The 13,793-nt window shown below is 43.0% G+C and overlaps 1 protein-coding gene across 2 annotated transcripts; it reads right to left on the reverse strand.

Annotated features, from left to right (window-relative positions):
• Positions 1-1,839: 1,839 nt before the first annotated feature.
• Positions 1,840-12,747, reverse strand: PDIK1L (PDLIM1 interacting kinase 1 like). 2 transcript variants are annotated; one of them, XM_075853462.1, is made up of 4 exons: positions 12,670-12,747; positions 11,738-11,874; positions 6,028-6,323; positions 1,840-5,110 (listed from the first exon to the last, which is right to left on the reverse strand). In XM_075853462.1, exons 2-4 carry the CDS (start codon positions 11,832-11,834, stop codon positions 4,376-4,378), a joined length of 1,128 nt encoding a protein of 375 aa, XP_075709577.1. In that variant the 5' UTR covers positions 11,835-11,874; positions 12,670-12,747; the 3' UTR covers positions 1,840-4,375. The 2 variants fall into 2 exon arrangements, with proteins under 2 accessions (XP_075709577.1, XP_075709578.1); XM_075853463.1 differs by lacking the exon at positions 12,670-12,747 and adding an exon at positions 12,380-12,522.
• Positions 12,748-13,793: the final 1,046 nt, after the last annotated feature.

The following is a 13,793-nucleotide window of genomic DNA, read 5'->3' on the forward strand; positions in this document are numbered from 1 at the left end:
AATCGCCTTCCGTAGATGGCAGACCCGGAGGCCTTTGTTATAGCAACCATCGGTACACCGCTATCGCGTAGTGGGGTGCCGACGTTTTAACTCCTTAAATGCGACGGTAGCTATTGACCGCTGCATTTAAGGGGTTAATCCGCAGGGATCGCAGCTGCGATCTCACCCGATGTCATCTCTCAGTACGAAGACTGCTAGTAGCAGCCAGTACTGAGAGATGCCGGGCTGAGGCGTAGGCCCGTGCGCTCCGTTAGGATCACACGTTGTAACGTCCGTGGACGCAGACCACGAACTCCTTCCATCAAGTCGACGCCCTTCTCTCCAGAGATGTCTGCACATGCGGCTGTCCTGTTCCACAGTGACCACCATGGTGCACTCGCGAGCTGTCCAGACTTATAATGTGGTGACAGAGCCTCTAAGTGCCGTATCTCCTACATAAGGAGATCGGCGCTATAATGTAGGTAAAAATATACCCACTTGGGCATTAGGCAACTCATTAGCATAAATCTAAAATCGCTACTAAAGTGGTGAAAATAGATTGTTTTATTAAATAAAAAGCACTGCTGTTACCTACATTATAGCGCCGATCTCCTTATGTAGGAGATAGGGCACTTATAATGTGGTCACAGAGCCTCTTTAAGGAGCCAAAGCGCACACAGGTGAGAGATTGAGCTGAATGCTCCCAGAGCACCAAGGGCTATAAGAAGGGTAGCCCCCCCCCCTGCAATGCCTGAGCCTTTTTGTCTACCCTAGTCTGTCTAAGCAAATAGTCTCCTAGTGTTTCCCGTTCCTGCCACCTGTATCCCGAGCTATTCTGGTCAAGTACCATGTTGAGCTGAAGTCGTGCTGTGTACCACGCCTGTCCTGCTACACTACGCCTGGAGCCTGCCGCCTAGTCCCAGCCGAGCCTGTCTTGCTACTGGCTAAGCTAGCACAGGTACGAACTATAGACTGTGACCCGTGTCCTGTTGGCCAGCTGACATACCGTCAAGGCGGTACGGTCCAGTGGGTCCACGTACCCAACGTGACACACGTAGATTAACTGGCTGCAGGCACAAGAACCAGCGCTGCAGCCCATTAAAAAAAATTACGGTACTCTCCTCATGCCAAATTGTTATTTTATGATACACGTTTATCAAAACCCCTTCCTTTTCGGATATGGTCCTATATTACAGCTAGATAAATCTAAAGAAAACAACTCTGCTCTCTGCTGTGTAGCATTTCATAATTGAGCCCAGGTCCAAACTTTATTGTTGAACTGAAAAGTATTCCACAACCTATTTACAGTGATCTGAACAACATCCAGGAAGTTGGTGAGAACAGAGCAGTGACGGGCAGGAAAAATAGGGCAGCAATTGGTCTGCAGTTTAAACTTTCTACTCAGTTCACACTTGTTATGCCCCCCAACCCGCCTACAGGACACGTGATAGCACAGCAGAGAAAAGACTATAAGGCATAAGCGTGTTCAGTCATGTATTACAATTCTCAAAAGGTTGTTAAAAAAATAAGAAAATTTTAATTTTTCCGACGTGCCCATTTCTCTATTTCTATAGAACAGGCTCTTTTTAGCTGCCTTAGTAATATACTCTATTACAGAGCAAGAAACAACAGACCTAGGAAAGTTAGAAGATATGACTACTACTTGCAGGACAGAAGCTTATCTCCTTACAAAGTCCGTGTCGTCACGCTCGAGTAAGAACAGGAAAATTAGGCGTTACCCTACCAATTTTGAAACTTACATTTTGTACTTTGAAAAGAATTTAAAATAAAAACTGTCAAGTATGACAGGAAAATGAAAATAAATTACATAACTGAAATCAGTAATAACACTACAGTAAGTTTTCTTTTCACAATTTATTACCAGAAAAAAAGAAATCACAAAAAGTTTTGTTTTCCATCAGTTTTAAAATAATTTTCAAATGCCTAAAAAATAAAAAAAACAAAAATATAAAATACAACGTGGATGAATCAAATGTGTAAACCAACTCAATGTTAGCACAGTACGTTAAACATTTTTTTTTTTTATTAATATGGGAGGTAGGGTGTCATTGCTTTCCTTGCAAACCAGTGCGGTTTTGAAAATAATCTTTGAGGTCCTGTGGTGCAACAACTACTGCTCTAAGCAGGAGGCATGAATAACTACACGTAATAGGCTTATTAAAGGAACCTTTAAAGGATAATCTTTCTGAAGAAGCCCCAAAAACATTTTAGTATGAAAATGCTACTTAAGAACGTGTAACCTATTTAAAAAAAAACATCCAAGGTCCATGGTGTGACACAGGGCCCCTACACACCAATTCCACCATCCGATCACAATGACGACAACCAAATTTCAGATGTTTTTAAGATCAGGTTTGTCAATCAAAATAAGTCACAATGGACAAACAGCCGAAACATTGATTTAAATAAACAAGCAAATTCAAATGTCAATTGTGACACTAAACAACAAGTATCTCCTGTTATAATAAATACACAATCAGAGTGATTCATGCAACCACGCACTCCATTCATAAAGCAGCAACTAGTCTTACATTCTTTGGGAGGTCCATTGATCCCAATGGAATGTGCAATGGTAACATTAAATTCCCTCTCTTTGCCTCATGGTGGTAATAAAGTACAATACCCAATATTTTCCAAGAACTTGTGGGGATCCTTAACAATTAAAGGCAACTTAAAGCAATACTCCATGTGACTGGGATTCCACTTACGCCAGCCACTTAAGAAGCACCGGTCACTTTCCATCTTTTTATCTTAACCCCTTAATGACCAGGCCATTTTGCACATTAATGGTTTTTTCACGGAATGTTTTTTCACGGTCACATTCCAAGAGTCGTAACTTTTTTTTTTTATTCCGTCGACATAGCCGTATAAAGGCTTGTTTTTTGTGGGACGAGTTGTATTTTGTAATTGCACCATTTTTAGATGCTTTTATTAACTTTATTTTATGAGAGAATTTAAAATAAGCAGCTATTCCAGCATTGATTTTTACATTATAAATTTACGCCGTTTACTATGCAGCGTAAATAACATGTTCACTTTATTCTATGGGTCAGCACGATTGCGGGGTTATCAAATATGTAAAGGTTTTATATGTTTTGCTACGTTTTCACAATAAAAACCCTTTTAGAAAATAATTACTTGTTTTTGCCTCGCCGCATTCAAAGAGCCGTAATTTTTTTATTTATCCGTCAATCTGGCCGTATGTGGGCTTGATTTTTGCGGGCCAATGTGTAGTTTTCATTAGTACTATTTTGGGGTACATAGGACTTATAGATTAACTTTTGTTTGATTTTTTATGGGGGGAAAGAATTTTGCCGTTGTTTTTTTGGACGCCGTTCATCCGGCGGTTTAATTAATGTGTTCATGTTATTATTCAAGTTGTTACGATCACGGGGATACCATATATGTGTATGTGTGATTTGTTTTGGCACTCTTACTAAATAAAACCCCTTTTTGGGCAAAAAATAGTTTTATTTGATTTTGACTAAATTATTTTTATTTTTTTTCACAAACTTGAACTGCTTTACATTTTTTTTTTTAATCCCACCAGCGGACTTCACTATGCGATCTGATGATCGCATATATAATGCTTTGGTATACTTTGTATACCAAAGAATTATTGCCTGTCAGTGTAAAACTGACAGGCAATCTATTAGGCCATGCCACAGCCGTGCTCCTGCCGCTGATCGCATGGGTACACTGTCAGTACCCGCGTGATCACAGGACGGATATATCCGTCCTCCGGCGCGAACTAGCAGCTGCAGAGGACGGATATATCCGTCCTTCGGCGTTACGAGGTTAATTACTTATAGCACCCTAATATTAAGGGTTACCATTTTTCTGTAAATAATATTCACAGCATTATATTCAGTGCCTATAACAAATACACAATGGATGCTACCATTTTTAAAACATGAATGCCAAGCAGGCCTTTAGTAGCAGTAGTTTGCCTACCCAGTGTCTTCTTTAGGGCACTCCCAGTAAGTGCAAACAGGAAAATAATGAGATAGAAAAAGACTCATTTTATAGCCTTGTAGAGATTTTTTTTAGGTCGCTGAAAAAGGCTGCAGAACTAAGTCTCAGGGTCTTTTATACAAGATTCTTTTTTATATATATATATCTAAATACTATACAAAACAAGGTTTCTTGCAATGTTTGCAAACAATAAAAAGCTGACCGGTTCTCAGTAAGGCAGGACATATCGCAGAGGTAAAACAAGAATGAATCAAATAACGTTACAATTGTTATCACTATGGGTACAAGTACTGTATTAGGGTCATCAGGCCTGCAATGCAATGCGATACCTAGAAATCTACATCCATTTCAAAATATCCCGCTAACACCAAATTTATACACCTTTCAAAGCACTAAGATGTCACGTTTCCCATGTATAGTCTCTGAAGGCAATTTGAATGAGGCGAAGTTCAAGCTGAAAGGCATCTGGGCGCTCCTGAGGGTTAACGGACATCATCTGCTGAAGTAGCTGTTTCATGTGTCGATTCATTGACTTTTTCTTTAAGGGAAGAACGAGTTCCATTTTAGGGTTTTCCAGCAATGCCTGTCCAACGGGAACTACTTGAGTGCCCCTCTGCGCATAGCCACCAAGAAGTACTTTCTTGGTGTGAGTGTCCAAGATCGTTATATGCTCCAGCATGGCCCACAAGATCACCCCAAGCGCAAAAATGTCTGCTTTTGCTGTGTAATGACCCTCCCACACCTCAGGAGCCATGTAGAAATCAGTACCACAAGCTGTAGATAAAAAGCTCTTGTTGACACTTGCCGGTTCTTCGGGATTCAGCCCTGAACTGGAGCATACTTTGCTTAATCCAAAATCAGCTACTTTCAAAGTAGGTTCATCCACACCATCACGGGATTTGCAAACAAGGATATTGTCAGGTTTCAGATCACGGTGTATTATCTTATTCTTGTGCAGAAATGCAAGTGCACTACTTAGTTGAAGCATGAAGCTGGTGTTTGTTCGACGACTTGGCCTCCGGGTTAAGATGTATTCATTCATATCCCCTCCATCACAGAAGTCCATCACAAACCAAAGGCAGTAAGTGCTGCGTGGGTCAAATGCAATCTTGCCCTTCAAAGAAGTTTCCACCAACTTGAAACAAAAATGAGAGAATTGAGTAAGGGCCTGTTCACATCAGCATCACCCTTCCATTCATGGGTTCCATTAGACCTTTCCATCAGAGGAACCCATGAACGGAAACCATAGCTTCCGTTTGAATTACCATTGATTTCAGGGTCATTACATTTGCGGCGATACCATATATTATGTATTTTCTTTTTTACACCTTTACAAAATAAAGGCAGCCCATCAGCGGCCTGCAATTGCATTTGTGGGTCGCCGATGGGTGACAGAGGGAACCCCCCCCTACCGCTGAAACCACTTAGATGCCAGGGTCTATCCAAGGGGTTAAACGGCCGGGATCGCAGGTAACGTTACAGCACCTGCTCCAGCCCACACTGAACATCCATGAAGAACTAAGACTAGGCCGCCGTGGAACAGTGGATTTGTGGTCACTAAAGGGATAAAGGGTTATTCCGAGTTATTTAAACAATTGGGCAACGTAGGAGGGATGCAAAAAAAAAAACCATTACTGAACTCACAGATTCCAGTAGTTCCAGCTCTGCTGCTAGATTCCCCCCTGCCGCTGTCTATTGACATACTTGCATGCGCACTTTTTCGCTGCAGCCAAGCACTGGCTTCAGCAATCCTGTGCCGTATACCCTCTGATACCAGTAATCGGCTGCAGCGATGATGGGGTATACAAGCACATTATCGCTGCAGGTATGTCATTAGGCAGCGGCAGGGAGGAACGGACTAGTCGGCGCTGGAACGACGGGGATCTGTGGGGGGTTTTTCTTTTGCATTCCTCCTACCGTGGCCAATTTTTAAAATAACTCTGAAAACCCCTTTCATTTTCAGCCTTGCATGAAAACACAAGCATTAAATTAAATAACATTTTTATCATGCTCTTAATTAGCCGCAACACAAAAATGCTGCCTCCTCCTCACCGGAAGATAGAGCCCAGAGCTGGATCCGTGTAGCATGCGTTGTACTGTGCCATCTCTCTGTAGGACACACTCCTCCAGGTGGATTACATTGGGGTGTTGACCCTGGATACTGCTCAGAGCCCAAAATTCACGTAATGCTAATTCAACATTTTCTGGTGCCTGGCAGCGAATCTTTTTAACTGCTACACGTTGACAAGTCCTGCGTACTAATGCCTCATATACCACTCCATAGCTGCCTCTGCCCACCTCCTTTATTAGGTCATATTTGGGCTGGCTGGCGACCATCTTCAGGTTCACTGGAAGAGGGAAAAATGAGAAGTTTCACAAACATACAGTTAAAAACTATTTACGTCAGTTGTTAAAACCATTAGGTTTATATTTTATATCAATAATTGCGCTTTAAAAATACATCAGCAGGTTTGAAGGCCATGAACACCTTTTAGCTTTTTTTTTTTTTTTTAATGAAACATGTATTTTTACATAACTTGTAATTAGCTTTTATTAAAAAAGCTTCACCATTTATCATCTGCAGCCTCTCTATCGTAGCACATAGAAGCTGCAGATTCCCATTCTCAGCCGAATCCAGAGCACTGGTCTGGATTCGAGTGAAAACAGGATTCTGCAACTTCTATGTACTGTGATACATGAAAGCTGCATAGGCTAAACAGTGAAATAGTAATTTTTATGTAAAAATACATGCATATAATAACTAAAAAAAAAACACCACATAGCTTTTAACTTAAAATCAACTTTCAATGACAATTCAATAGGGCTAATCCGCAGAATTAGGGCATGTTCACACACTTAGCAAAAAACGTCTGAAAATACGGAGCTGTTTTCAAGGGAAAACAGCTCCTGATTTTCAGCCATTTTTTTAAATTTACTAGCGTTTTTCACGGCCGTTTTTGGAGGTGTTTTTCTATAGTCAATGAAAAACGGCTCCAAAAACGGCTCAAGAAGTGACATGCACTTTTTCGCAGGGGTTTTTTAACGCGGCCGTTTTTCAAAACTGCCCCGTAAAACACTGCCTCGTCGGAACAGAACGACGTTTTTCCCATTGAAATCAATAGGCAGCTGTTTTGAGGTATTCAGCTTCCGATTTTTCGGCCGTTTACATCCCAAAAATAAGCCGTGTGAACATACCCTTAACTATGCGGAATCCGCACCTAAATCCTGAACATGGCCTTAGGGAATTCTGACTTAATAGAGTGGGGTGCCATAGTCGGGATCCTGGTCTCTTGGTCAAAGTGGGGAGCGGTTAATAAGAGCAACTCTCATTCTAGAGGATCTGTCTTACAAAGACAAACCTCCACAGTATAAGGTCCGGTACCAGAGGTGGGACCCGAATCTATCAGACATTTATGGCTTATCCTCTGGATATGCTATAAATGTCTGAGATGGGAAAAACCCTTTACAGGGAACAAGTCACTAAAAGTTAGAGCACTAAACCACTAGCATATTGCTTGGGTTTAGCGTTCTAAATATACCCCCCTCAGAACAGTCAGTTTTGCCACTTTGACTAAAAAGGAGTTATATTACAATGTACACTGTATGTAAATTACCAGAGAAGAGTCCTGAGATGAGCCTAGGGGTACTGGCCTAAGCTTCATCTGAGCATTGTGATTGGCAAGGTTGACTTTGGACTCCAGACTTTTTTGATCATTAACATACAGCGCACGCTGTATAACCTCTTTTTAGACAAAATGATAAGATGGACAGTTTTGAAAGGGGCATGTTTGGGATCCTAAACCCCAGCAGTATAACATGCTCATGATTTAGTGCCCTAAAATCTAGTTGTTCCCTTAAAGAAACTTTGCAGTTGACTTGTAAAGGCTTTTTACAAATGTTAACACCCATTTCAGATGTTCTGCAATTCATTATGTTTTAGATGTTGTATTTCCATTCAACTATATTCACATTAGGGCTGGGCGATTTTGCCCAAAAAATCGAATCTAATTATTTTTCAACCCTATAGGCGATTTTTGATTTGAATCTCGACTTTCTTATTACTGTTAAATAAACTGAAAAAAAATACCAAGATCATTTAATAAATTCTTTTCTTTATATAAATAACTTTTTAACATATATTACTATAATAATTGTATGCAACTCCACAACTTTTAACCTCTGCAAATACTTTATCAGAAATACTATTGGAAAAATGTATATCTAATGATTATAACTTCTATGTTCCCCGGCAGGGAACAGGTTAATAGAATCTATAATCAATGATGCGCTGCGTGCACTTACATCCCTCTCTGCCCGTCACCACCTCAGCCGGTCTCCGACATTGCAGGCGAGAGCAGTGTAAATTGCAGCAGGGCCAGGCAGATAGCGCCGAGCGGGCACTCTGGGGTGAGATTACATTATAGTGTGAGCAGGACCCTGTGCAGTACCGGCCCCACCATGGAGGGTTAAATAAATGACATTAAGGCCCAATTCACACGACCGTGATTGGACCGTGAGAAACGGTCCATGTGTCAGTCGGATTTCCCGGCCCAACCACGGTACATGTGAAAGGGATTCCTTGCATCAGTCATTTAGGACACAGTCACACGACAGTGAAAAAAAATGGCCATTAAAAACTGATCAATTGTCAGTTTTTCATGTCCATTTTGCATCAGTGTCTCCAAATGGATTTCCTTTGCCAGGGTTTTTTTTGTTGTCCCAATCCCCTGAAAACACCAGTGTGCCCATGTAGATCGTGCCACAGGCCCCCATAGATCTTGCCACCCCCCCTTGCATATAGCACCCCTACCCCTCCCTCCTTGTAGATTGCAGAACCACCCCCACCGCCCCTTGCAGATCGCAGCACTACCCCCTCGCTTGGAGATCAAACACCCACACATAAATCGCACTCCCACCCTTCTTGTAGATTGCAGCCCCACATGTAGATCGCACCGCCCACCCATCCTTGTAGATCGCAGCCTGTATCATTTTGTTCACTAGAGAACAGCAGTTCCGTAGGGAAGCAGGGGCAGAACGGGGCACAGCTTGTCAGCCGGGGCAAGTCAGGCAATGACGAGGCGGCGGGCGGAGCTTCCTCCAGCAGCATGGCGCCACAAAAAAAAAAAATATATATTGGTTATGGCTCAGCCATCGATTAATCTCATGACATCCATTAAACGGATCCCATAATGGTCTATGGGTGACAAATGCCACTGCTAGGCATCCGTCACAGGCGCCTGTCATCCATAGACTATTATGGGATCCGTTTAATGTATACATTAAACAGATCCCATAATCTATAGGTGACGTTGCCTCAATTAGGCATCTGCTACAGCCTATGTTTAACATATATGTCATGAATACACACAGACCGAGAGAGCTCTCTCTGCAGAACCACCAGTCTGTGTGTTCTCATGGGAGGGAACACAGCGCAAGCCGCCCTGACACTGTCCGTAGCCGATTGGACACAGAGAGAAGAGATCACGCTCCCTCACCATTTAGTTAGATAGAAATGCCCCATTGACCGTTCAGGGGCTTATTTACAAATCGGGCGCCAAATATAACGGCACCGATATGTAAATAATGGAGGAAGATAGGAAAAAATGTAAAGTGAGACAGTATTTGTGAAGCCCTGCCTATTACATGCTGCACATGTATGGGCAGGTGAAAGGTTCTCTTTAATTTTTACCCCTGGCTTAGATTTTACTAATCAAATTAAACCTGTCCATTAGCTTTAAAGTATAAGGCCAAGTTCAAACAGCGTTTTTTGACGCGAAAACGGTGTTGGAATCAAAGCCAAAAAATGCCCACGTTTCTTTTTTCTCTCCAGGCGGTTTTTGTCTATTTGCGGGGAAGAAGAGCGCCATTCCCCATCTTGAAAAACTGTGTGTGTGAAGATAGGCCTAACCATTTTCTTCCCTTTTCCCTTCCCTCCCCTTGGTTGAACTTGATGGACATGTCTTTTTTCAGCCGTACTAACTATGTAACCTTTAATTTCATGACCAAAAAATAAAAAAAAATAAAAAGGGAATGTGCTGTATATATCTATGCTAGAACCTAAAGCAGCAACATTTCTTAATGATAGACTTGTTTTTTTTTTTTAACCTCTCTGTCCACATTGTTTTGCACCATTTTAGGGTTCCAAAAACGTTGTTCAAGGATCTTGAAGCGGCATAACAACTCTCCAATGACGTCTGCCAGCACGGTGCAGTTACCCCACTTCCCACAATGAAGTGCGGCTCACTCGGGAGCACATATCTGCTATTGTGGAATCAGCTAAAAGAGCGTCGAGAGCCCATGGGGAAGAAAAAAAAAAACTGCACAGACACAAACTGATACGAAAATATGTGATGCACAGAGACAGTGCGTTGGGTTTCAAATGCGAGAGTGCACACAGGCGAGTGTAAGTCCCCAATAGCAAGAATCCATATTTTAAAGCAGGGGTCTCAAGCACAGGGCCCGCGGAACGCATGCGGCCCCTGGGGCGGTCATCTGCGGCCCGCGGGACACAGAGCCGCTAGTATAGGCTCTGCTCCGAGACTCTGGAATTCCCGGATATCGCTGTCCACATATGAACAGCGATGTCTGGGGCTTCCCCAGAGCCGGAGTCCCGTGCAGAGCGCTAGTACAGGCTCTTAATCCGGGACTCTGTGGAATTCCCTGACATCGCTGTCCATATATGGAGTGTGTGTCAGGGTCTTCCCCAGTGCGGAGACCCGGGCAGAGCGCTAGTATCGGCTCTGCTCCGGGACTCTGTGGAATTCCCGGACATCTTTGTCCATGTTTGGACACACGATGTCTGGGGCTTCCCCAGAGCCGGAGTCCCGGGCAGAGCGTTAGTATAGGCTCTGGGACTCTGCGGCAGCCTCTGACATCGCTGTCCATACATCGACAATGATGTCAGGGGCTTCCCCAGAGCAGGAGTCCCAGTGATGTCAGGAGCACAGCTGGAGTCTCAGGAAGAGCCTACTAGCGCTCTGCCCGGGACTCCAGCTCTGATGCTGCCTCTGACATCTCTGTGCATATATGGACAGTGATGTCAGGAGCAGAGCTGGAATCCCAGGGAGAGTTATAGAAGCGGCTCTGCTCCGGGACCCCAGCTCTGGGCAAGCCCCTGACATCACTGCGGCAGCATCCACAGAGGGCACCGTGGCACTATTATTATAGTAATATAGTGTTATAGTAGTTCAAATAACTAATTGATTAACAATAATTTTGTATTGTATCAAATTTGAAAGTAATGCGGTCCGTCAACTTCCCATTTTTTCTATATGTGGCCCACTTACCCCGGCCGAGTTTGAGACCCCTGTTTTAGAGCATCTATGGAGTGAAATACAAATTTTCCCTTACAATGCGAAACGAACGTGATTTGCTCAATAGGATAGGGGTGGCCATTCAGGATGGATTTGAACGTTGAGGCTTCCAGATTCAAATAAATGAATATAATGCAAACTAATATAAAAGCACATGATCTGCAGTGTATTCAAAAAATAAAATAATAACTTAATGACAGTTACACTTTAAGAACAGATTTTTTGCCTGAGGGCAAAGTATATTAGACAGTTGCATAATATACAACGAGTAAGCTTTATTTGCAGAAGCTTGGACAACCCGCTTTGTTTTTTTTTACAGTATTTGTATAATGACAGGACATATTTTATAACCGCTAATAAAAAGTACACATACCTTCCATAAAAGAATATCAAAATGGAAAAGAGAAATAGATATACAACCAGATGCGTAAGATGGGTCTATACATTACCTTTCTTCATGCTTTCGCTTGAATTTGCTTTTAGATCGCATACATTGTGATCATGAATTTTCAGTATCCTACCAGTGTGCCAAAGTGTAGTTTGCATTGCGGAATAAAAGCGTCTGCTGCAGCAAGCATCGCAACACCTAAAATACAGAGATCCAACATAGTCATGTAAACCTTGCGGAAATAAAACAGGTTGTTCCGCTACTAACAGTAAACACCTCTCCACAGGTTCCATCAGTGGGGATCCAATTACTGGAACCCCGTCGAATGCTAGAATGGGGGGGGGCGTCCATTTTTCTATGGGCAGATGTGGTAAGGATTGTATGGAGATGTGGCAAGAGGGAAACTTGACTGATCCAAACTGACAGAATCTGTTGGGGGTCATTTTGACGTCATGAATAGAACTGTAAAATTGGCTATGATGTATACGACCCCCGCCACCTCTTCACCAACCAAATAAATTGGTGCTCAGACAGAGAATCAGGGTGAACGTCGTCGCGCTGCATGCCAATTGCATCTCTTTATAGTAAAGGCAACCCTGTATGTACCATTGTAGGCGGATATCCTGAATCTATAAACATTACATGACAGAAATTGCACATTGGATGCCTTCCAGGACTTGGTAACTGCTTAATGTACATTTACCTAAATTCGGTGTTTCTATTGAAGGCTGAGGGCCTCGTACAAGTACACACAGGCCTGTTGGACAACTCATAAGCTGCACAGTATACTAAATTCGCTATTGTGCTCTTACAAAGCACCTACAGTGTATGTGACTACATCTTATGGTTACAGCTTCACCACACACAGAGCGCCAAAACGCATTTATTGCAGCAGTACAGGTGCCTCTATGTAAACGTGGTCAGATCTCCAGACCACGAAACTGCAGTGTAACCCGGGGTCAATGAAACATGAGACATTTCCGTTGCTCTCACCTCAGCTTAGCTCTCTCCTGGCCGCCGCCATCTTGAAAACCCGCGCACAGCCCAGTGTGCTGTTGAACTGCGAAGAGGCGTGCCCTGAGCTGTGACGTAACGCTGAAGGGAGCGCGCCGTGTGAAAGAGCAGGATACAAAGAAGGCTGAGCGCAGACGGCGCGCCTCATGCATTGTCAGGCCCTGACTAGATTGGTTGCGCAAATTGTGATGTGCATATATGATAACACACGTCTAAATACATGATGACTTTTCTTCACATAGAATCATTCTAACCAGAACTGGTAATGACTGAATGTACAAATATATTGTATAAGAAACACACACAGACCGACGATGCTGAAGTTGAGTTCTTGATCAGTTTCTGTATTTTTATTTTTTACTGGTTCAGCAACTATGGAGAAATGATTTTATTGATATATTACAATAATCCCGGTGCCCTGAAGAGAGTAAAGATGAAAGCAGCCTGTAAACAGGAATAAAACAAAAAATGGGCATCAAGAGTGTGATTTAAAGCATACCTCCCAACTTCCAAGTATCGCAAAGAGGGACAAACGACGCGGCACGCGCAGCGAGCCAATTTTTTTAAGCCATGCCTCTAATCCCACCCAATCCCTGCCCATACACACCCGATTCAGCCCACACAGTATTATGCTCCCTTAGTGCCTCCCATGCCACCATACAGTATAATGCCCCCATAGCTGCCACCATACAGTATACTGCCCCATAGATGCACCCATACAGTATAATGCCTATACAGATTCTCCCATGCAGTGTAATGCCCATACCTATGCCCCCATGCAGTATAATGCCCAAATAAATTCCCCCATACAGCATAATGCCCCCCATAGCTGAACCCATACAGTATAATGTCCCCTTAGCCAGAGGCGTAGCTAGGTTCTCCAGCACCCGGGGCAAAGATTCAGTTTGGCACCCCCCCCCCAACCTCTTCTTCCCCCTCGCCGTGTTTGTTTTCTCTACCAATCGACGTGTCATTTCTTTTTATGTAACGCGAGCATAAAATTATTTGTACATTTTACAAGCAATATGGTCCTATACACAACACCAGAACCAAGCTCAGTACATATATACAGCCCCAGAACAAATACAGCTGTGCAACCCCTG

This window comes from Rhinoderma darwinii, chromosome 2 (assembly GCF_050947455.1).
Source record: "Rhinoderma darwinii isolate aRhiDar2 chromosome 2, aRhiDar2.hap1, whole genome shotgun sequence".
Classification (NCBI taxonomy): Eukaryota; Metazoa; Chordata; class Amphibia; order Anura; family Rhinodermatidae; genus Rhinoderma; species Rhinoderma darwinii.